Source organism: Idiotropiscis lumnitzeri, chromosome 12, assembly GCF_059441095.1.
Source record: "Idiotropiscis lumnitzeri isolate Australia: NSW breed Sydney's pygmy pipehorse chromosome 12, RoL_Ilum_1.0, whole genome shotgun sequence".
Lineage (NCBI taxonomy): Eukaryota > Metazoa > Chordata > Actinopteri > Syngnathiformes > Syngnathidae > Idiotropiscis > Idiotropiscis lumnitzeri.
The window spans coordinates 6,860,988-6,883,400 of record NC_142402.1 but is presented as its reverse complement, the minus strand read 5'-3'; the positions used below and the strand labels follow the sequence as shown (position 1 = coordinate 6,883,400).

At 39.2% G+C, this 22,413-nt stretch overlaps 1 protein-coding gene across 5 annotated transcripts in view; it reads right to left on the bottom strand.

Moving 5' to 3' along the window:
- The window catches only part of slc6a9 (solute carrier family 6 member 9), a 71,171-nt gene that overhangs the window by 18,594 nt on the left and 30,164 nt on the right, over positions 1 to 22,413 (bottom strand). For 4 of the 5 annotated variants that reach the window (XM_088310609.1, XM_088310608.1, XM_088310607.1 and 1 more), the window contains 3 exons: positions 5,222 to 5,378; positions 2,894 to 3,025; positions 1,627 to 1,894 (listed from right to left, as the gene is read on the bottom strand). In XM_088310609.1, the coding sequence (XP_088166735.1) occupies positions 1,627 to 1,894; positions 2,894 to 3,025; positions 5,222 to 5,378 (557 nt within the window). Of the gene's footprint in view, positions 1 to 1,626; positions 1,895 to 2,893; positions 3,026 to 5,221; positions 5,379 to 16,066; positions 16,182 to 22,413 lie in introns of those variants that run through there. The other variant, XM_088310610.1, reaches the window with a different exon arrangement.

Sequence of the window (22,413 nt, the reverse complement as noted above, 5' to 3'; positions counted from 1 at the left end):
CACCTGTGCATCAACTGCTTGTCATAATGTTGATTTATTAATGTTTATTAACACTGTACTTACATTATATATGGAGTTAAAATTGATTTACAGACTAATGTCCCCTGTGCTGGTCACGGAACACTTCACTGGAAAAGGCATGGTGGGCACAAATAATGAAACAATGGCGAAATTCTTCAATTTGGAGACATTGTTCGAATGTCAATGAGCCTTAAATGTTGTTTTTTGCTTTCACTGTTGTTTTCTCTCCAATCTGATTGTCCACTACACTGAGTACAATGACAATAAAGGCCATTGTGATTCTTATTCTTATTCTGTTGCATGAACAATTTGCCAAACACTTATTTAAAAAAATATTTTTATTTGAAAACAGTGTCCATTAAGTAGCACTTTACTTCAGATAATGTGTGAATGTCCTCTTATTACACACGAGGCTGATCAAAATTGATCAAAAACTGCTGCATTTCCAGGAATCTAGTCCAAATATTTGAAAGAAGTGTGCTGGAGCCAAGCACGTGTGAACCGACCTTATCTAACAGGTGCATATTGGACCTTGAGCACAACGAACCTGAGTTCAAATAAAGGGATTGCACAACTGTGCCTTGTATGGAATCTGAGTACATCCTTTTCCAGAAATTAATAAAATATAATAAATAAATATATGATGGGCATTCCGTCAGAAAGGTCCATCCATCCGGCCCATTTTGTGGGTGGAGCCGAGAGGACGAGAAGTTTTTTTTTTAAAAAGGATGGACTCAGCAAGGCCGGAAGTGGGTTTTCATTCGTTCCTTTAATCGTCCCCAGCTGGGTTAAGTGCCCTGACAGAAACACGCCTAGTTTGTCTTGCGTGTCCACCATTACACTATTTCAGACCAAATCTGAAATATCTACGTACAGGGCCCACCCACCAAGATACTCGAGGCATGGATTTATAAAAAAAATAAATAAATAAACAAAATACTTTTTATCATTATCATGATTAAATTTGATCATATTAGCTACTATTGAGTTGTTAAATACTAACATCGATTTATTTTTTTTATCCCTAAGGAAAGAAACAGTGCCATTTTTGTTTGATTGATGGCCAGTTTTATCTGCAACAAACAATCACAGCCTCACTGAAAATAATATTCTGTACGCAGGGGTGTCGCAACAAATATGTCAGTGTTTGCATGCATGTTTTTCAAAGTGTGGCTCAATGTAACGTAGCAAGACGTCTGTAAAAATGTAGAATGACACTTAGGGCTGCAGGGATGTCCAAAAAAATAAATGCTTATGTCGCATAGTATGATGTATACACACTTTAAATAATTGTACACTTAGGTGTGTTCTGACGCCGCTTGTTGTTAAACGGAAGTCCCTCCTGGTCCAGACGCTGCCGACATCACGAAGCGATGGGATGGAATACACCATGAAACAATTCCCTTGGTATTTGTTTTAAAACCCCCTCGTAAATTATCTTTGCATACTTCCAGTAACATTTTAGAATAAATTTCCTTTCTTCAAACTTTATTCTGGCTGCCATCATTTGGTACATATATCCAAACTGTGGTGCAGGTGTGTTAACCACTTATCATTTGTGCAGCCCATGATCCGAGATGTTTACGATGTTCTCCTGAGACTTACTTCCAGTATTCCTCGCTGGGGCTGGTTCTTTTGGTGCGGTTCACTATCTCACTGACCCCGTCCACCACGCTGCGTGTGACGTTAGCCATGCTGCTGTTGCCTTGGGGCACCACGCCGCTGCAGTCCGGCGTGTTCCAGGGGTTGTTGCAGTACGTCCATGGCAATAAGTTTGTCATGGATGTGAAAAAGTAGTAGAAGGCAATGCAAATAACCACATTGTAATAGATCCCGATATAGGTGGACACCACCATCATGCCGTAGCCCACACCTGTAAGGGAGAAGAGAGGATTAGTTTCTGCTGAATTCAATCAGAACAACATTAAACACTAACAATGAGGGTCATAACTACAATAAACACTCAGAATGCCTTTTTCACTTTTATGTCTTAAATTTTATTTTTTAGATTAAGAAACGAATATAAATTAGATTCTTGTTGAACAAAAGTATAGTCGGCATCCTGTTTGTGGTTTTTACACGGAACTAAAACGATTGCGACGTCAGTGTTCCGAGTGAAGGGTTGGGTCAACATAATTTGGACTTTGCCACAGGACACAGTTTACCCATCATGTTTATCTTCCAGGAATCACATTTTTGACATACTTTGACTGTGGGATGTTGTTCACTGTTTAAAAATATATATTTTTTTCATTTCAATGAGTTTGTTTCAATCACCTTCTCCAAAAAGCTGTTCAAAAGAATTAAGCCAGATTTCCACCGAAAAGCAATAGCCTGCCATTAGAAAACAAATACATTTTAGGAAGCGCAGGGGTTTTGGTTCTAATTTTCTTTTATTAATGAATATTATAGTGAGGCAAAGCGGTTCAGAAATAAATCTATTAACATACACATATCCTTGCTTCTGACTTTAATTATCTCAACAAAAAAGGTGTTTGAACTGGCCGAGTTTGTGGAGTCTACAATGTACGAGCATGTACTTGCAATTTGGCACCCACGGATTTGCATATTTGCTCATATTTTTTTTTTGATTGATTTTTTTTGCACGATGCATTTCGATGGTCAACAATTACAAAACTTTTAAGCGAAGTTTCACATACCTATCTTGTACGGCCTACTAATCTGGTAAGAATAACAAGGGTCCACTGGATTGGAATTAGACTCATCATTTTTTTGGGCAAACGTGTCCAATTAAAACATAATTTAATGCATAACACAAACCTTACCGCGACTGGAAGCCATTTATTAGCTCTATAAATTACTGTATATACATATATAGAGGGACAAGAGTCTCACATTCGAACTCACAAACCTTTGAACATTGGACTAATCTTCCAGACTCCCAGACAGCCCTGGCTGGCAAACTGCCCAAAGGACAACTCAAGGAAGAAGAGTGGAATGCCGCAGAATACCAACATGATAAAGTATGGGAGCATGAAGGCACCTGGAGGAGGAGACAGGATAGTGACCATTCAGTCAACACAAGCTTGTAAAGGAAAGAAGATTGAGTACCCAAGAGAATTCGGATTATATCGTGGCAACATGGAACCAAACTTTCAGGAGATATTACTTCAAAAACACTGAGAAGATTAGACAAGGAAAACACAAGTAAATATTGGTGAAAAGAACATTGCTACCATAATTTCTCAAGAATAACAAACCCAAATATCGTACGCATCCCCTAAATTCCCCTTCAAATGCTGGCTATTGATGGTAATTAAATTATTATTGGGCCACTATCCTGTCTATTTTAGATGTTTCCCTCCTCCATCACACCTGATTCAAATGATCAGGAGTGTTATCGGGCTCCTGCAGGGTCTGCCAATGAGCTGATTATTTGAATCAGAGGAGGACGGAAACATCAAATAGTATGTAGAATAGTGGCCCTCGAGGACCAGAGTTTGACACCTGTGCCCTTCAAATGAATAAAACTATGAGCTGACAAACCCTATATATTAAGTGGAAATTAATCTGTATGCTGTATGTTATGGGCAATAAAGCGTTACAGTGATTGATTTTTACAAAACATGCCAACTCAGATGTATTGAACACAGGTGCCAGTTCTCATTTTTTTTCAGTAAATGGATGATACATTGCACGAGCATGTCCAATATAAAATGAGTTTTAACTTAATTTGGCCAAGCATTATTCAACACAAAAACATAATACAATCCACAGGGGAATGGCAAAATCTTTAGCCTAAAGTGCAAGTAAATGAAAGACTCCCCTGTAGTTTTTAAATCCAGAACTATAATATAAACACATGGACATAATTGTTGGTATCCCACTGTTAATTAAAAAAAATAAAAATAACAATAATAATAATGAAAAAAAAAACTAAACAATGAAAATTAGACATTCCTTTTGAATTGGGAAACACACAATCTGATAATAAATAAGTAAATGTCATGTCGTTTTCAACACTACTTGTACTGTACACAATTTGGGCGACGCCTTGCTTTGGTCGCCAGTCTGTCACAGGGCACACACAGAGACGAAGAACCATACCGAGCACCGAGCACACACTGATTACTTGTCAGGGGAGTGTACCACTCCACCATCAGTGACTTATATAAATAAATTAATGAATTGATTAATTAAATAAATAAATAAAACCTACGATTGGCTGGCAACCGGTTCAGGGAGTACCCCGCCTACATATCGGAAGATGGTTGGGATAGGATCCAGCATGTGCGCGACCCTCGTGAGGAAAAGCGGTTTAGATAATGGATGGATAAACATAACTCATGACAAAGGCCCGGACAAAAATAATGGTATCCACTTTGGCTCAAACCATGACGGATGTTGCAATCTCACACTGATGTAGCTTGACCTTGGAGTTCACCATCTGGTCTCTTTTGTTGCCATTCGTATAATCAATTTCTTGAATTTGTCATCAATTTTCCTCCAGTGGCTATGTCCACCGGGAGGTTGGTCTACAGTCCCATGGATGTTACATTTCTGAAAAATGTGTGCAACCATCATTTTTGTCTAGGAAATGGGGTTTGTAAAATGGGCGCTTTGACTCAAGAGCGATTAGGTAACAGTTGTAGGCAATGCGCAAGAGGGATCAGCTGTGTGTACTCTGCCCTATGAAAGACAAACCTGGACGTCTAAACAGAGCTTTTGGCTGAATTCATACTCATACATGGCTCATGTCGCCACATTAATTACTTGGACTGAGACGTTAACCAAAAAGCCAGATGACTCTACAGTGTGCCATTAATATCTGAATCCATGTATGCTTAGCTTTCTTCATCAAAACTATGGAAAAACATACCCAATTTTTTTTCCCCCCACATAGTCTTGTTTGTTTGTTGGAGCTATCAGGACTCATGCTCCAGTGAGCGACAACAAATTACATTTGATACAAGCGTCATGTCAAAAAGTATTGCTTTTAATGCATGATTTACATCCAAATGACGGCTTCCTAATTCAATTCCATCCAATTACACTGAGGTAAATTGTACAGGATGCACGACTGAGCAAAGAAGTTTCAATTCAAGAAACAAAACAAAAATGTAAAACAAAGTATTTGTTCTTTGCTTTCATGCATTTCACTTTTTATCAGTTGATCATTCAGTGTGTTCAGTGAAATGTTTAGTATTCACTTTTGCATGCAACATGATGAGAAATCTACCTCCTCCATTTCTGTAGCAGAGGTAGGGAAACCTCCAAACATTGCCAAGACCAACAGCATAGCCAACACTCGTGAGGACAAACTCAATTTGGTTCCCCCAGTTTCCTCTCCGGGAGTTTTCATCTTTCTTTACCGGCTCACCTGGAACTGCTCCATTCTGCAACACAGACACAGTGAAGGTAAGCTCATATGGAAGGCAGTTGATATGTCATCACATGTTTTGTGCACATTAAATAAATTCCTTTTACATAAATATCTGCAGCCAGGGTGAGCGTCACATTGACCTGCAAGAATATACAGCGTATGGATAAAACCCTCTGGTTTAATATCACACCTGTTGCGTTGAGAAGTCACAATATTATCTCTGCCAAGTGTGAAAGCTAAGGAATTTCACCCACATTGGTTGCTTTATACGTTTGTTAGCAAGATTGAGCAAAATAAACTTTGGATTTCCATGAAACTTGGTCATCAAATCTTTTAAGTAAATAGCCTTTACGTTCAAATGAAATGAAGGAGTTTTGTTTGCCTCATGTAGCCAGTAAAACCATCCTCCATCATCCATTTAATTCTTTTGTGTTAAGTCGCTCATCGTAAATCCTATAAAGAGTGCTTTTTAACAAATGGCACAAAAAAAAAAAACATTTGTAAGGTGTTTTCCCAGCGATTTGATTTCGTCCCTTTGGCGAATTTCACACTGCATTCCCAATTAATTAGTGCATCAGTGGTGTGACAGTAGAACCGGGATTTATTCACCGATATATTTTTTATAGCATGTCATGAAGTATTTGCCCTGTATCAGACAAACATAACCCAATTAAACAAAATGCAGTGTTTACACTTTTGGGGTTGAAATTTTTATGGTGACTTTAAGAAAAAAGAAAAACAAGCTACCGGACAAAAAATTATTGTGTAGGGATTCAGAAAAACACAGAGAGCTAGGAAAAACTTTTTGCACTTAAATTCAGAGCGAAGTGCTCGCAACAGATTCTACATAGAAACCATAATTGTTATGATAGTAATTTTTAGTGAGGAATCAACTAATGAAATGTAAAGTTAATGTTGGTTTTGGCAGCATATAAGCTGATAATATCTCCATGGAGCTGTTCTTGTCTCATTTTGTGTACTGCTTGCACACAGATCCAGAATTGAGGAGAATTACAAAACAATCGCACAAAATGCACACATACCAGTTCATGGACACAAAACGACGTAACTGAAATGACGAGCAAAGTTGTGACAGAGATGATAATAAGACAAATTAGGGACAGCTGCTATTCAATTAAAGTGGAACACTGGATCCTTTTGGCTAAGAGAATATTTTGATGCTGTGAGGGTCTCTTTGTAATGGCCACATCTGAAAAATGTGATGCAGAGACTCGGATGCGCGTTGTCATTTGATGAGTTCACCAGCACTGGACACGGCAATGGCAAAATCCCGACATAGGTTAATGACGACGCATCACGCATGTCTCATGTAGGCATGGTGGTGTGCAAAAATGTCTTCAAAACAAGCTGGATCGTAACATAATGTATAGTCACCACTTCAACCATCAATGTCATCTGGTTGAGGTTCACGCTATCCAGTGAAAGATGTCCTGGACTTTTTTGGAGCAACATGTGCACAGAAGATTTTTGGCACTGTGGGTTCTCGCACTCCTCCAGCAACAGTTCCATGCAAGAATGGGAAGATGTCGCCTTCCAGTATATTGATAAATGGAAGGACTGGAGTGAGTACAGCGTTCCCGTGCGCTCGCTGTAAAAACATGCGCATCTTCCTTTTCGTGCCGGGGTAAGTCTAGTCTATTGCGTTTGGGCATTCCGGCGCATGGAGCTGCGCCACACACTGACGCCCTTGAAAATTTGAGCACAAGAGAGACTACAGGGCGTGAAAATAGACACATCTCCATTTTTGTGTGGGCTAAGTGTAGTTTAGCATGTTTACGAGTTTTGTAGACAGTGCTGCACGTCGCCACATGTTTCGACAGATGTATGTGTGTTATGTACGTATGTACGTTGATGTATTATGCACTCGTGTGGCGCACCGAACAATTTGGTGAGAAAAAGTAGACAAAATTTTCAACGACCTAAAAGCAGGTCTAAATGGTGAAGCTGGCGGTGCAACGTGATTTTGATGTGATTGATCGAGGCGTAGGCCGACAGATTTGGCGGTCCACGAATGTGTTTAATGACTTTCATAAAAAGTCGGTAAGCCACTATGTTCTATCCCACAACAGTGCACAGTGGCACGAAAACCCCCTTACAGCAATTTCTAACTGTGCAAAGCCTAAAAAATATCTCTTCATATGAATAGAAAAGTCCACCCAATAGGATCATTGGTGTGGTTGGCTGTAGCTGGCAATATTTGCCCTTAGTTAGGCTTCAGCGATTGCAATGCTTTGTGAACAGAGTAGGCAATTACAATAATATGTATTGTCTGGATAATAATAATTGCCTCATTGCGTATCATCCAATCACATCAATGGCATGTCTTCGCTTTCCTTTTCCTCTTATACAGGTGCCAAAGGCAACAGATCTCATATGGAAAATATTTTCATTTGCAAGTTTAGCATGAGGTGAATGCACTGGAGCAGACAGGATCGAAAGTGAAATTACCGCCTTAAGAAGAGCCCAGAAGCATTTGGTCTTGTCGTCCCGATTTCAAGCATCTTCTACCCTATACTCATTTCCTCCCTCCCTCCATCATTCCATCTGCTGCCATCAGATGGTGCCTCTTTTTCACTCCTGACCTGCCTTGTAACCTCAGCTACAGTGCCGTGAAAAAGTATTGGCCCCTTCCGGTTTCTTCGTCGGCACGGTGGACGACTGCTTAGCACGATGGCCTCACAGTGCAGAGGTGCGAGGTTCCATTCCGGCTCTGGCCTTCCTGTGTGCGGTTTGCCTGTTCTCCCCGTGCCTGTGTGGGTTTTTTCCGGGTAGTCTGGTTTTCTCCCACATTCCAAAAACATGCATGGTAGGTTCATTTAACACTCTAAATTGTCTCTAGGTGTGACTGTGAGTGTAAATAGTTGTCTACATGTGCCCTGCGATTGGCTGGCGACCAATTCACGGAATATGGCCTGGATTGTCTCCAGCACATCTGTGACCCTTGTGAGAATACGCGACTCGAATAACGGATGGATGGATGATTTTGTCGGCATAATTATCACACATATATCTCACAAAGACAATCTCAATTTAAATTTCTGGTTTCTGGCTATGGTGGCTCATCCGCCGACTGGAAGAACTTCCCAAGACTACAGAAGAATTGGGCACATGCACGTGATGCAACACCGATCAGAAGTGTCTTAACTTTGTTCAACTAAATGAAGAGTCACCTCAGTGCAACATTTACAATATGATTATATTGTGCAAAGGAGGTGCAATTAACTGAATGTTGTGTCTGACGAGCTCGGTGCTCCCTCCGCCTCCAAGCCTCAGCCAAGAGCTCGCTCAAGTTCAGTGTCATTAGCCAATTCTTTGGATGTCGCTCGAGGTTCTCCTAGCTGATTCGCCATTGCCATTCTTGGAATAATTTTGGTTGGCTGATCACACCCGGAAAAGGTTCACCAATGTTCCCAGTCTTCACTGGGTCTGACTGTGGTTTGCTGGAGTCCCAAAGCCTTGGAAATGCTTGACAGATAGATTTCAATCACACTGTTCCTCATTTGTTCATGAATGGATTTGTTCAGATCACGACAATATGTGGGGTGGGGATAATAAACATGATTGCACTTGAATTGAAATATTACAACAGTGATTGAACTACATTAAAAGGTAGAAATGGTTACTTGCAGAAGATTCTGAGTTTGAACGTTCTCATTCGGCAAAAAGTAAGATTGGTGATAGAGAAAAGTGGATGAACGAGGATGAAGAGAATTCACATGAAATGACTCAGCGTGAGCATTGCGGCATTCTCAAAACTACAACATTGATCCTTCACATTTGACAAGCTTCTGACCGCTACAAGCTTCAAGCTTTGCATTTCAAATGTCTACAATGGCATTTGCTAACCATGTCAAAGCAAATGGCAAAAGGCCTTTCATTTCTGCAATGCTTTTCTACTTTTAAGGTACTCAAAATGCGTAATCGCTGTCTCCTCATTGAACAACTGATGACTAATCAGGAGCAAATAAGACACTGACATGGTCAAAAGCGGCTGAAACCACATCCTTCAAATTGTGAAGTTAAATAATATCCACCCATTGGTTTTAGAACTGGCTTGTCCTGTTCTATCCCACAACACCCTGAACAGGTCACGTAAAGACAGACAACCATTCACAGTCCCTGAGTCAAACTGAATCCACGCGGCCTGCATGAATGTACCACTACATTACCTGTCCTTGGGAAATAAAATATTAGATATTTTAAAAAAATATACGTATATATATATATATATATATGTATATATATATATATTCAACCAACCTTCACCTCAGCTTTACAGATTCCAAGCCTGCTATTCAGGCATCTACAGTAAATGTAGCCACCTGGTGCCACCACCTATTTTTCTGTGGGGGAAAAAGCGGGTGTCATTTTGAGGTGCGGCATTTATTCATTCCTTTTGAGAGCAGGCCACTATGTGAGGATGCACTGCTACAGCATCGATATAGAATTAATGAAGAGCTATTGATATATATATATTTTTTTTGCTATTGGATAAAGCTTGATGCGTAGGCCAACACATTTTTTCGGGCATATTGCGAGGCATCATGTAATCAGTTCAAAAAAAAAAAAAGAGAAAGAGTCAAGAAGAAAAGGCAGCCACTATAACAACCTCTAAATTATTGCCTCGTGGTGCTGTAGTTTAACTAAAAGGCATAATGAAGGAACGAGACAATCAGCTGGGCAGCAAAATAGGAACAACTTGATCAAGTAAACAGCAGCAACTTTTTTCAGATTCTTTTGAAGACTGTCTGTGCTTGCAGGTCAGAAAAATAAAACAAAGAGCCTGTTTTTAGCATCCCATGATCTTTGAGCAGGTGGAACACACAGGGAGCAGAGCAAACAAACATTGGTAAGGAAACTGCCCCGAATTAGACCCGTCACAGCAGTGTGGATGTGCTCTCGCAGCAGTTCACATTTACATCGACCCCGTCTGAAGTTGATTTTGGAAAGAGTGAAAATGCCAGAGACAGAGTACAGCTGTGTGTGTTTCTTGTTGCGAGCGTTGCATATTGTACTGTCTGACTTGGTTATCAGCAACCAGGTGTGTGCCTTTAGAAGATATACACACACACCCCCACACACACACACAGATGCACTGAGGCTACAGTGTTAGCTCAGGCAAAACGTTTCAAAATATACAAATTAACATTGGGAAGGGTATTGGAAGGTTCACAGTCTAAGGTTTTATTATATATATTTTTATGAGATATGATATCACACCACTAACTTGGAAAAAAAATCTGTAAAAGCTACAGAGTTGATTGTTTTATGATGTATTGCAATATGATAGATTTCAGTTTATATATTTTATAGGTTCTGATTACACACAGACCAGCTGTTTCTAATTTTGAATACATGGATTTGTACAGACATACTCTGCCAAAACAAGTTGTTTGACCCGTGTAAAAGTACACACTATATGTCCTTGTATTCAGACAGTGGCTTCTTTCCTTCCCGTGTTACACCAGCAGTGTTCTCTGTGTATTAATTTTGTCTGTTTGTTTCAAAAAAAAAAAAACCAAAACATATTCCTCTGGTTTTTTGCGAAATCACAAAGCCAAATTTTTAAACTCCAACTAGATTTTTACTCATTATCGGTGATGTTCGGAATAATAATGATACAATACAATAGAAAAAAAAATTATAGGGCATTTCACAACAGATGGAGCTGTAACAAAGCACTTTCTATAGCAGGTATTAAGAACACAAATTAAAACACGTAAACACATTTACAATAGATAAATAAAAATAATCTATTCAAGCCAGAAATATAATGTATGTGCAGCATCAAATAGATAAAATAAATATTTTTAACAATATTATGAATTCAAAGAATGCTGAAATGTTTCAAATTGGATGTGAAATCTCCCAATGTTAAAACAAAGTGATGTTTTCCTCCAGGCTAAGAGCCAACATAAATTAGAGAAGGATACACTTTGATTATTTGCCGGACCCCCTGGGCAAACCTCAAACTTTGAGTTTCTCATGACATGTTCTCTTACTTATGTGACCCTGATGTCCCCACCCAGGTGTTGTGGCCTTTGGTGTTGGCTCCTGTGAGCTCTTTCAGACAACACTCACTGACTCCATTTCTCTGTCACATGCGTTTTTTGGACCATCTGGACTTATGTAAGACCACACATGGCTTTACTTTTTTCACCCACTAGTTTTAGTGACTTTCCTCTATTTCCAAGGTCGCTTCTGAGTCAATGTTTACTTTTTTTTAAACACATGTCGCTCTGTCTTTTTGGTGCCCGGCTTCAGGACATCACATTGTGAACTGAAATTGCATTTACACAGAAAAATCCAAGTGCAATGCACATGAATTTAAAGGTTTTATAGCACTACTCTAATTGAAAGCACATTGATGGTATTTTTGGATGGTCAACAGTTAACTGTGCGAAACTAAGCATAGTGCAGTGACAGCGAAGGATGGTCAGTTTTGGAACATTTTGAATATGTTTAAAAGTCTTTGTAACCTTTTGCAACATTACACAAACCCTGAAGAAAACCCAACATTCCCTATGCTCACAGAAATTCACAAGCATCGGCCGCTCAGTGATATACTCCTGTTAAGATTCTGGCTGAAAGCAAGTAAAATGACACAACACTTTTGATAAAGTAAAAATAAAATTGATTTGATGTTCCCCACCCATGTCTGTCAACACTACTCAAAGTCTGTCCACAAAGTTTCGACTTTGGAGTCAAATGCGAGGCCAGCAACGTGACAGGACAGGGGGAGGGTTAAAAGATCACACCTGAGCCCCTTGCATCATTTTTGAGCAAGCATGTGCCACTCTGAAGCCAAATATATTATGCAATGTTTAGCTTTTGAACCCTGATGCATTTTATTGGGACGCCCATTGACAAGATGAAAAAGTTATTTTCAAGTCACATGGAGTGAAACACACACACACACACACAAACACACGCACGGTGGTCCTCAAATGACCACCGGAGGTTGTTGTTTGGTGCTCATTTTATTCTCGGCCCACCGCCCTCATGGATTAACTGCAAGACTTGCGGCATGTCTGGGCCAGATTTGTCATTAATATGTGTAGATACGTGTTATGTTATAGATATGTTTTTTCATTTCCTAATTTTGACATACCAGGACGACACAATGGCCTCTTATTAAAACTAAACAATTTGCAGTTTTTATTAACATACATTCAATTCTTATTTAACACAATTGGATTGCATGGCCCATTTGAAATATTAATTGGCCACCTCTGATTTGCAGTGTCAGATGTGTGATCAGCCGCTTTAGCACACTTTTCTCAGCCAGAAGGCCAGTGCCCAATCTTTCTTTTGCACCACGGATCGCAAAGACATATTTGGACGGAGCAGCATATCGTTTAGCGTCTGTGCTAGGCTAGTCAAGCCATCCACCACAACAACATTTTTCATACAGTCAATTTCAAAATAAAATTGCAATAGGTAGGATTGTACATGGATATCAATGCCTCTCTTCGCTTTTACGTCGAAGTTGGCCCTGTGAACCAAACGTTGTGGTGCCTGACTCGACTTTGGGTTAAGATGACTGAACTTGAATATGCGAGTGGCAAAAACGCACTACTTATGTGTACCCTTCTACACAATCATCGCTCGTATGTCCAAATCTGGTCAAATTTTACACAATTACATTTACACTGCTGCGAAATGTTGCAGAAGTGTGTCACAATATTTATATATTTCAAGCTATTAACATTTACAGCATTGAGGTACTTTTTTTCTGTTTGAGTTTGAAATATCCGACTGGATTTGAATGCCAGCGGTGTCAATGTTTAATGTCATGCACCTGTTATGACCATAACCCTTCGAACCACAAAAGTTGAGTGCATTATAATGATAATACAAATGATCCAAGTGATCAACCAGCAAAAGTATTTATAATTCAACATGGAGCACGAGCTGAAATGTGCACAGCTTCAGATGACAAAATGTGGAGTCGTTCATGAGCACCGAACTCAAGGGGAGCCAGCCGTCATTTATAAAGCAAATAGTGCAAGTAAAATTAGGTGGCCATTAACCTGGCAAAGAACACATCCGGGCTTTTGCATAAATTACAACAACAAGAAATTACGGATGGCATTGTTTCTCGTCGCTAATGACTATATCAAAAGGAGCAGTTTTTGGTGTGAGCTTCAAGTTGTTAGCTTTTAGCTTAATCTGTGAGTTTCTACAGTGACACATTACGTCACAGGAGCCACTAAGAGAAGCGACACATTATCAATCACAGATTCTGATCATCTGGACAAAATATGCACATTTTGAGCAATTTGACCGTTGATTTTACGTTTTATTTTTTTAAATCACCACGTCACGGCAGTAACAAGGTCGCGTTCTGAGATTTCCGTAACAAAATACGTCACGCCGTAAGAGTTGGCAGCACTGCAGCCTGCCCATAAATGAAATTTATCAGGTTTTACACGTATTTTTTGTATTTGAGGACTTCTGTAGTTAAGTTCACCATTCACACAAGAATAATAAAAAATATTTGTGACTGAACATTCAGATTCTTCTGCCGACCATGCATGTTTCAAGCAACCATTCATATTTCTCAACATAATCACTCATTAACTTTGATTTCCTGACATCACTTTTAAATAGTTTTCCATAAACCTCCCTTGTCATTTAAATCATTGGGAGGAACATATACACGTTATTTTGCTATCATCACGCCTCAGTTATTCAAAGTGGCACACGTAATCTTCACTCAACCTATACAGAATTTAGTAAACATGCCTGTCTGTAACGACTGAATTCACTCAACCATCATGGGACAAAAAGCCCACCGGATCCCCCCAAAAACAGACTGTTCAAAGCTCTCTTTATGAGTGAGCTGTGAGGTGAGAGTAATAGGCCTAAAGACAGTGTCGACTGTGGCTTCTCAACCTGCTACCATTGGGACCACATAGCAAAAGATTCTGTTGGACAGACTGAATTAATCCCCCTGCACGGCTGAATAATGGCTATCAATGGATGAGGTGTCAGCCATAGAAGTGTTGAAAATGATGTCCATAGTAGACTGTTCATCCAGAAATTGACGGTACAAAAAGATTTCGTCAGTCCATATACTGCACACGTTGCTCATTATGCTATATACAAAGTGGTATTCATCTCCAATCATGAGCGGCGTATAAACATGGTAATTGTGAGATCTTTTCATTTCTATCCATTGCTGTTCAAAAATTTTTAAAAAATTTGGTACTTAACACTCAGTTGTCATATATGCCAACAACGCAGTTACACAGGTGGCAAAACATAGACAACTGTTGGGGTTATAAAATTTACAATGGCCTTTCACAATTTTTAAAAGCATTTGCACAACCTTACAGCTGTTGTGTCTATTCCGGTTGTGCACATAAATCTTCATAATGTAGCATGTCGGGGGTCTGCGAGCAATGTTTCTCAGCATGCTTTGTGGGATCCAGCAGTAGTATTCCAGCGTTGCAATGTGGGACAATATCATTGCGGTCTGTAGGACAAACATCTACATAAATTCCTTCCTATTTACTTCCGCAGTGGGAAAGGCTCCAGCATGCCAGTGACACTCGTGAGGATAAGCGTGTTGGATAATGAATGGATGGATGGATTCATGGTCGCTTTCTCATTTTAATTCAAATCTAATTACTCGCAGGCCTCAATATTTTCATCATGCCAAAACTACAATTGCTTTCTGCTTCTGAGTCGAACAATCATGGGAAATGCAATCCGAGCCTAGCCTAATGTTTTGGCCAGCAATTAGCCCCAACACAAGATGAGCTTTTCTAGTGGCATAGGTCGAGTGCTACAGTGCAGGACCCGGCGCTGGGTAAACGAAACAGTCAGCTTGCAATAGCTGCCAGGACCGGGCAATAGTGAGAATATTAACTTGTTACTTATTTACTTACTGACTTATTCCTGTCCAGGATGCAGCATGAGCCAAAGTAACAACATAACCACCAAACATCAGATTGACGAACAATGTTGAAACTTTTTTTTTTCGATTAAAACACGTTGATTGATATTGCACCTATTAATAGAGTCCACTATATATATATATATATATATATATATATATATGCTCCCACACACCACACTTATGTGATGTGTGGGAGCAACCCACGGGCCCCACGTTGGTGAACCTTGCTCTAGTGGTTTTTTTGGGTCTCTGGGCTTCTTCTACACTTCTTCTATATTGCGCCTTTTGTGGGAAGGCTGTGCAATGGTTGGTGATTATTGGATTTGGAAAATAAAATAAAGGTATAGCGTGGCTGATAGAACAAGCATAATTTAATGTACTCAAAAATTATTTATTTATTTTAATTTTTTTACTCTTCACATGCTTGGGAAGGGACAGCTGCCTACCCTAACCGCATGTCCCTGTTATTTGTATAGATACTGAGGATAATGCTGGATATCAGGTCAGTATTGGAACCACTGATCTGTTTGGTAAGATCTGTGCATGAAGAGGTGCACTGCATTAGGAGCCAGATGAGGATAAACAACAGCAATCTCAAATTCTTAAAACAGGTTTAAGTCACTGGGCAAAAACACTTTCTAGCTGTTTGACTGAGCATTTTGATGAATATAGAGAGCAGTCATTAGTTATTTGTTCCAGCTTTTTTTTTCCCAGCCTCCGTTTAGTTTTCTTGCACTTTTTTGAAGATCAGCTTTGTCATTCAAGTATCTTACCTTAACATTATGTTCCATGTTGAGGAACTTGCAAGAGTAGCATCAGTTTGCAATGATCCAAATAATCTATGCCTGGCCAACCACACTAACTTCCTGATACGTTTAGGACTAAACACAACATGCTGAAGTCCTGAAACACCTCCCCATGTGGGAGGGGGTTGGGGACTAGTTATGTCTATGTGTCTGTGCCTTTGTGAAGAGAGAAACGTGGTAGTGAAAGGGGAGGTGTGGCTAAGGAGCAAACGGAATGGGGGTGGAGGTTGGACCAGTTGATGTTCAAAATCAATACATACTCGACATAACCGTGGACATAAACATGGTGTGTTAATTCACGTGTCTGGTTATTATAATTTGATCAATAATGGTAGAGACACGCCCCAGTGAATGTCTTTTTAAAATGCTATTTGTTTTATTGGCATGAGTATTTGAATTATTAGTAGTTATCGTTCAAACCTTTCATGCTAAAATGTCTTATGTGTCCCAAATGAAGTTTCAAGAAATTAATTACATTTTTGGATGTAAAGGATTTTACTCCTATTGCTTAATATGCATTTTACACGAAATCTAACACAAATACATTTTAGTGTCTTCAGAGTCCTTTTTTTTTTGCTTCTTTCTTACAAATTGTCTTTTTCACTCAAGTTGTCTTCACCATTATTGCCACTGTTTCAAGCCTTACAATGCTTTTGTTGCGATACACCAGAGCGATGTGTTAGTTGCATTCACACAATTGCAGACAGTAGAATAAATGATAAGGTATGGTATAAATTTAATAAAGAGATTTTTATGAATTTCTGAAAGTGTCAGAACTTTAGCAGGTTTTCTTTATTATGATTGTATACAGACAAAGACAAGAGTGCAGTGCTTAACGAGTAGTTAGGAGCATTTCTGCCGTTGTATTCGCCTAGTTTGAAGGGCTACCTTCAATGTTCCCTCTAAGCTGCACCTCCTCTGCGCACAGCAAATGTATGTAGCGCATTCCAAAAAAATAATAATAAATCCAAACTTGAGCTGCATTGGCATTTTGCATTTTCGCATTCGCCTAAAAAGAAATTAAAAAGTTGATTTGGCACATGTCGTTGACAGAGCAAGAAATAAAAATGAGTTAAAAACGACAGAAAATTCTGAAAGTGTGAGAGCATTTCAGACTGAAATGCGCACCAGTGCCATGTAATTATTGTCACACAGACCTTGCCCAAAGACTCCCACTTGGTTCACTTGATCTAGTCAATAAATACATAATACAAACAGCACATAGCCCGGTTTCAAAATCGGAGAGGAAGTGCGCACTTCTTTCTAATCCTGTATGACGTGTTTCAAATATCACACCTAGTTTGCCCTTTCTTAACAGCCGTTCTGATTGTTTAGCATTTTAATTTCATCTTTGGTGTACGTTCAACGTCTCTGTCATCACGGGAGCAACTTTCGCATTTAATCAATGCATCCACTTCTGACATTTGTCTTTGGGTGAATGTGTTGTACGTAGGTGGAACATCGGCCTTGCGACAACATGCTGGGACAGCTATATGACGTGATTACACAGATATTAGCTGTTCATTCTCTTAATAAAAAAAAAAAAAAAAAAAAAGATAAATTTTAAGACATGACATACACACTTTAAAATGTTTTTCCGTAGGACCCGACGGTGATTTGTGATTGGATGATCATCAATGCGAAAGTGGAACTTCTGCCTTCAGTGGCTGAGGGATAGCATCAATTTTCAGATCACAGCAAAGCGTAATGCATAATGTCAATGACAGCTCGAGAGTGTGAGAAGAATTAAAACTTAGAACCCTCCGTTCATATACCAAAAATAGCACAGAAATAGAGATAAAGCAGCATTGATAACTGGAGGTTCCACTCTCTATATTCATTGCCTAATCATTCTTGCAACAGCCGAATAAGGGGAGCACCGACTCTATTTTGTAATTTCATTAAACTTCTCCACAAAGTCCATTTTACACAAAGTGGGTATAATTTGATGGTGTACTGAGGCAAAGTATGTTCCATTGCGCAAAGTTGCATGGGAACATGCTCCTTACAACTTTTTGAGTTGTGTGTTCTTTTCAGGAAAGGGCAGAAGCAGATTACTAATTGTCCTCAGGCCATACAAACAATTTAAAGGGCTTTCCATAAAATATTAAAAGCATTACAGAAAGAGAAACAAAAATATAATTAAAAAATGCCATTATTAGGTTACTATGACAGACACAATTGTATTTCTTGTGATTGGTCTTTTAACTTAATGAGATTTCTTTGGGGCATATTGGTATATATTTTTTTTATCCAAGTTTAAATTGAATGTATAACTTTTGGTTATAATACACCTGTTGTATACTTTCGACCTAACACGGATTTGCTCAAACATGGCCTTCAAAGTTTTTTCTCCAACTTTTTAAAGATCCATTCATACAGTAGCTACTTGCAGCTGTTGCAGCAAGAATGTAAGCTGCCGTTTCTAGACATGCACAGAAACCCAAATGCCATTTCTAGTTGATCCAAAGTGTTTACATGCAAAGCCAGTTAATCACTGTTTGCGGAGAATACATGTGTTTCAAATCTGATTTTATTTAATTCAGTGCAAGTGTTTTCTTTCCTCTGGTGCACAAATTCAGACTCAAGGTCAGGGGGCCGGTCTAGCACATATTTCTATTTGGCCCACGAAAGCAAATCAGGTGCATCAAATTATTGTTTTTTGCCAAAACTCATACCAAAATGGTAAATTGTCTTTACTTTTAACAACGATAAGATACTGCGGTCCCTTGTCCCACGTTTTTTTGGTATTTTTATATGTTCCTTGACTTCTGATTTCAAAATGAGTTATCCTTCAATTTGTACCGTATTTATAACTATATAATAGGATTTTGAGGCCCTCTGAGGTAAACCTTGACCCCAAATGACATTTTCCATTATTTATGAGTGGAACCATATTTATACAGATTGTATTAAGATTTAGTTAATCATGCTTAAAATGAACTGTGTGCCAACATATAGGTAACTAACTCAGGCTGATTTTATTTGTGTCTCAATTCTCTGTTCAAAGAGATTTCATTTTGTGATTGGATTATTTCATTTATTTATTTTTTAGTTTGCAACATATCGACATCATGTAACCTGTTCTTATGTCAGGATTTGGCAGGTGTGCTACTGGTTTTGCCGCCCTGAGCATGTCTGATGTTGCTCACCGTGGTCCAAGGAAGGTGGTCCAAGGCTCCGGAGTTTATATGAATGCTCAGAAAAATAGAAAATTAGCGGCAACACTGACTACAGTACTCCGTGTTTTTTTCTCTTTTAAGTTAAATGCACATTATGGGGAAGGCGACATAATTATGTCATAAAAATAGAATACTCAGCAATATGTGTGTGCTACATGCAAATCAATGCAAAAATAAACCGAAAGATACACACATTTGATGCTAATCTAACAGATATACTGTACTTGTCTTTGCGGTTATCCCTTTTTGTAGAAGGAGGGGAATTTATCAAAATGTTGAAGATAATCTCTAAATCTGTCAACATGAGAATGAACAAATGAGAAATGGGCCGAGATGGAGAGGGATCCGGGGAGCTGTTTGAGAAAAAGACTGATCAGCAGAAAATATAAAACCAAAGCATTTGAGACTGACAGACAGCCATGTTTGCAGACAGTCAGACCGCTACAGCCGGGCGCACTCCGTTCTACAACAACCCCCTCCCCTTGCTTGTTCACTCATTTGCTTAACAAGTTCACTTGTGCGTAGGCCTTCATTGGGTATGGCTGTCAAGTGATGCGCGAGACTGGCCCGCGGAGTTGTTGGCCCTCGCAAGCTGTTCACCTGCATCCCCCTCAACTCTTCCACTATAATCACCGCCACATACACACACTCACACACACACCCCCACACGCACCCACACACACACACAAACATACACACCTTCCCTCTTAATATGCATGCTGTGCGCCGTTATATGAGCAAGAGAGCTGAAATCTATTGTTGTATGGTTTGCTTTGCCCAGTAATTAATTTACTGAGGTCAAAAGCTAAATGGCTGCATTTCTGTCCTGTGCATCTTTTGCTCTTTGAGACTCTCGTTCAGAGAAAACTTAGTTATTAAAAATAATTATAGTTCGTAATAATCTGAAATGATATAATAAAGCAGCTGGGCAGAAGCATAACTTGGTTCATTTGATTGCTGAAATTATGTATGGCCAACAACTAACAAGTACATGTCTCAAAACATTCAGAGGAATCATTAAAATGGGGCATAATTTTACCTCAGTTTGATCTAAAGCAGGGGTGGGCAAACTTTTTGATTGGCGGGCCACAATGGGTTCTAAAATATGACAGAGGGGCCAGACCAGGAGCAGATGGATGGAGTGTTTGGTAGCCTCACCTCACCAGAGAAAAAAAAATACATTTAATTTCAAATGAAAGTGAACAAAAGCATTACAACAATATATATATATATCTTTGAAAAACCACAGTATTTAGAAAATAAACCATTAACAAGGTTTATTCATTTCATTTTTTTCAAGTTCGGCGGGCCGGATTTAAGCGTTTAACGGGCCACATGTGGCCCCGGGGCCGTAGTTTGCCCACGCCTGATCTAAAGCAAGCTATTTACATTTTCAAATTTCCGTAATTTCTTTTCAGAGAGATAAACAAGCCTAAAGAAATGATTGCTTCAGCTCAATGCAAAAATACTGAAAACCTTTGAATGAATTAATCGAGTACCATATTAAAAAACATCAAACAACGGTCCAGATAGTCTAAGAGGTATGAGAGGTTGAAACAATACAGACCCAGCAATGCGCGGTCTAACTGTGTGCATGGGTAGCCTTTTCTTTCTACTGGTAATTCTTTTTTTTTTCTTAAGCATTATATGGGATGGAACAAAGCCGACTCCAGGCCAATCAAAGCAGCTCCCTTCATTCCCTTTGAAGTCAGGGAGGTCGAGGCCTGCCCAGAGCTTGAAGTTACAGAAGCAGAAATTGACTAGCTAGGGTCTGCAGGTGGTGGGCATGCGCAAGGTACGTTTATAAAATGCAACTTGAGGATAATGTTGTTGGGCGCGCATGTGAGGTGGGGACTTGGAGGCCGCTTTCCAGCCACGTTTGTGAATCCATCACAATCAACTACCAGAATTAAAATATTTATAAGATGATAATGATAATAATTTGTTCGATTAACTTATTTCTTTATTGATTCAAAGGTGGCGTTGTTATAAATGAAATATTATAATAGCCACCATCACCTGTCCAGAGCTCAAAATCTGTCTTCCTGTGCCATGATCAAATTCACCCAAATTGCTTTAGACCATCTTCATCAAAACTTAGACCTGCTTTTAGCTAGTCTAAAATGCAGACTATTTTTGGTCACTAAATTGCCAGATGCGCCAGCGCCATACAATAATGTACACCGTAATACTAAATGAGGTATAGAGTGGTCTAGGAAATTAATAAATAAAATAGGTTTGCCCCCACCACGACAATGAAGATGCGGCCATTTTTACACTGAGCGCAGTTGTCTACTTTCGGTTACCAAATTGTCAGGTGTGTCGAGGGCAAGCCAGCTTTGTACGCCGGAATGCCCTTTGAAAGAAAACACGGTCTACCAAAGTCCCAAACATGATAAACTAGACTTGCCCCCGTCACGTAAATGAAGATGCATCCACTTTCGAGTTTTCTTAGAAGATGGCTGTTCAAAAGTAGACAATTTCAAAACATCTGGTCAGCGATGTCAGCATTAGAGCGCAGTTGCAATCATTGTAAATTTGTAGCATTAAGGCTTCATAAAAGGTCACTCATAATCATAATGAAGGATAGGGATGTCAAATAAAATCAAACAATTGGTGCTGCATTAAAAGTTCTGGTAAAATGTTCTATTCTAATCTTCTGAGACGACATTTCCTAATCAAAAAGTTCTCACAAAAAGAAAAAAAATGGAGTAGAAGAATAATATTCAGTATATGAAGCGTGATGGAAAAAATAAGCACTCCAGCATCAGTGTGTGCTTCATCACTTAAAAGTAGAAGTTATTCACTTGACTTCATCAATTATAATTTTCACCACGGAGGAGAGGATCCCCGTCACACAGCTCGTTGCTGCGGCTATGCATGGACATACAGTCATACCTATAGTCGTTATCTTAGCACGTAGCATTCAAGTAGCCACAAATACTTCCGGAAGTACAGGCGACAGCTTGACGTAGACGCGATCCTTTATTATTATTATTATTATTTTTAAATTAGTTGGTGTGACCTGTTTACTGTAATAGGCCGCTGATTCGTGTGCTTAGGGGATCAGAGCCCTTTAAAAAAAAACACAGCTTTGAAGTTCTCGAAATCACATTGTCTGAGATCACCGAG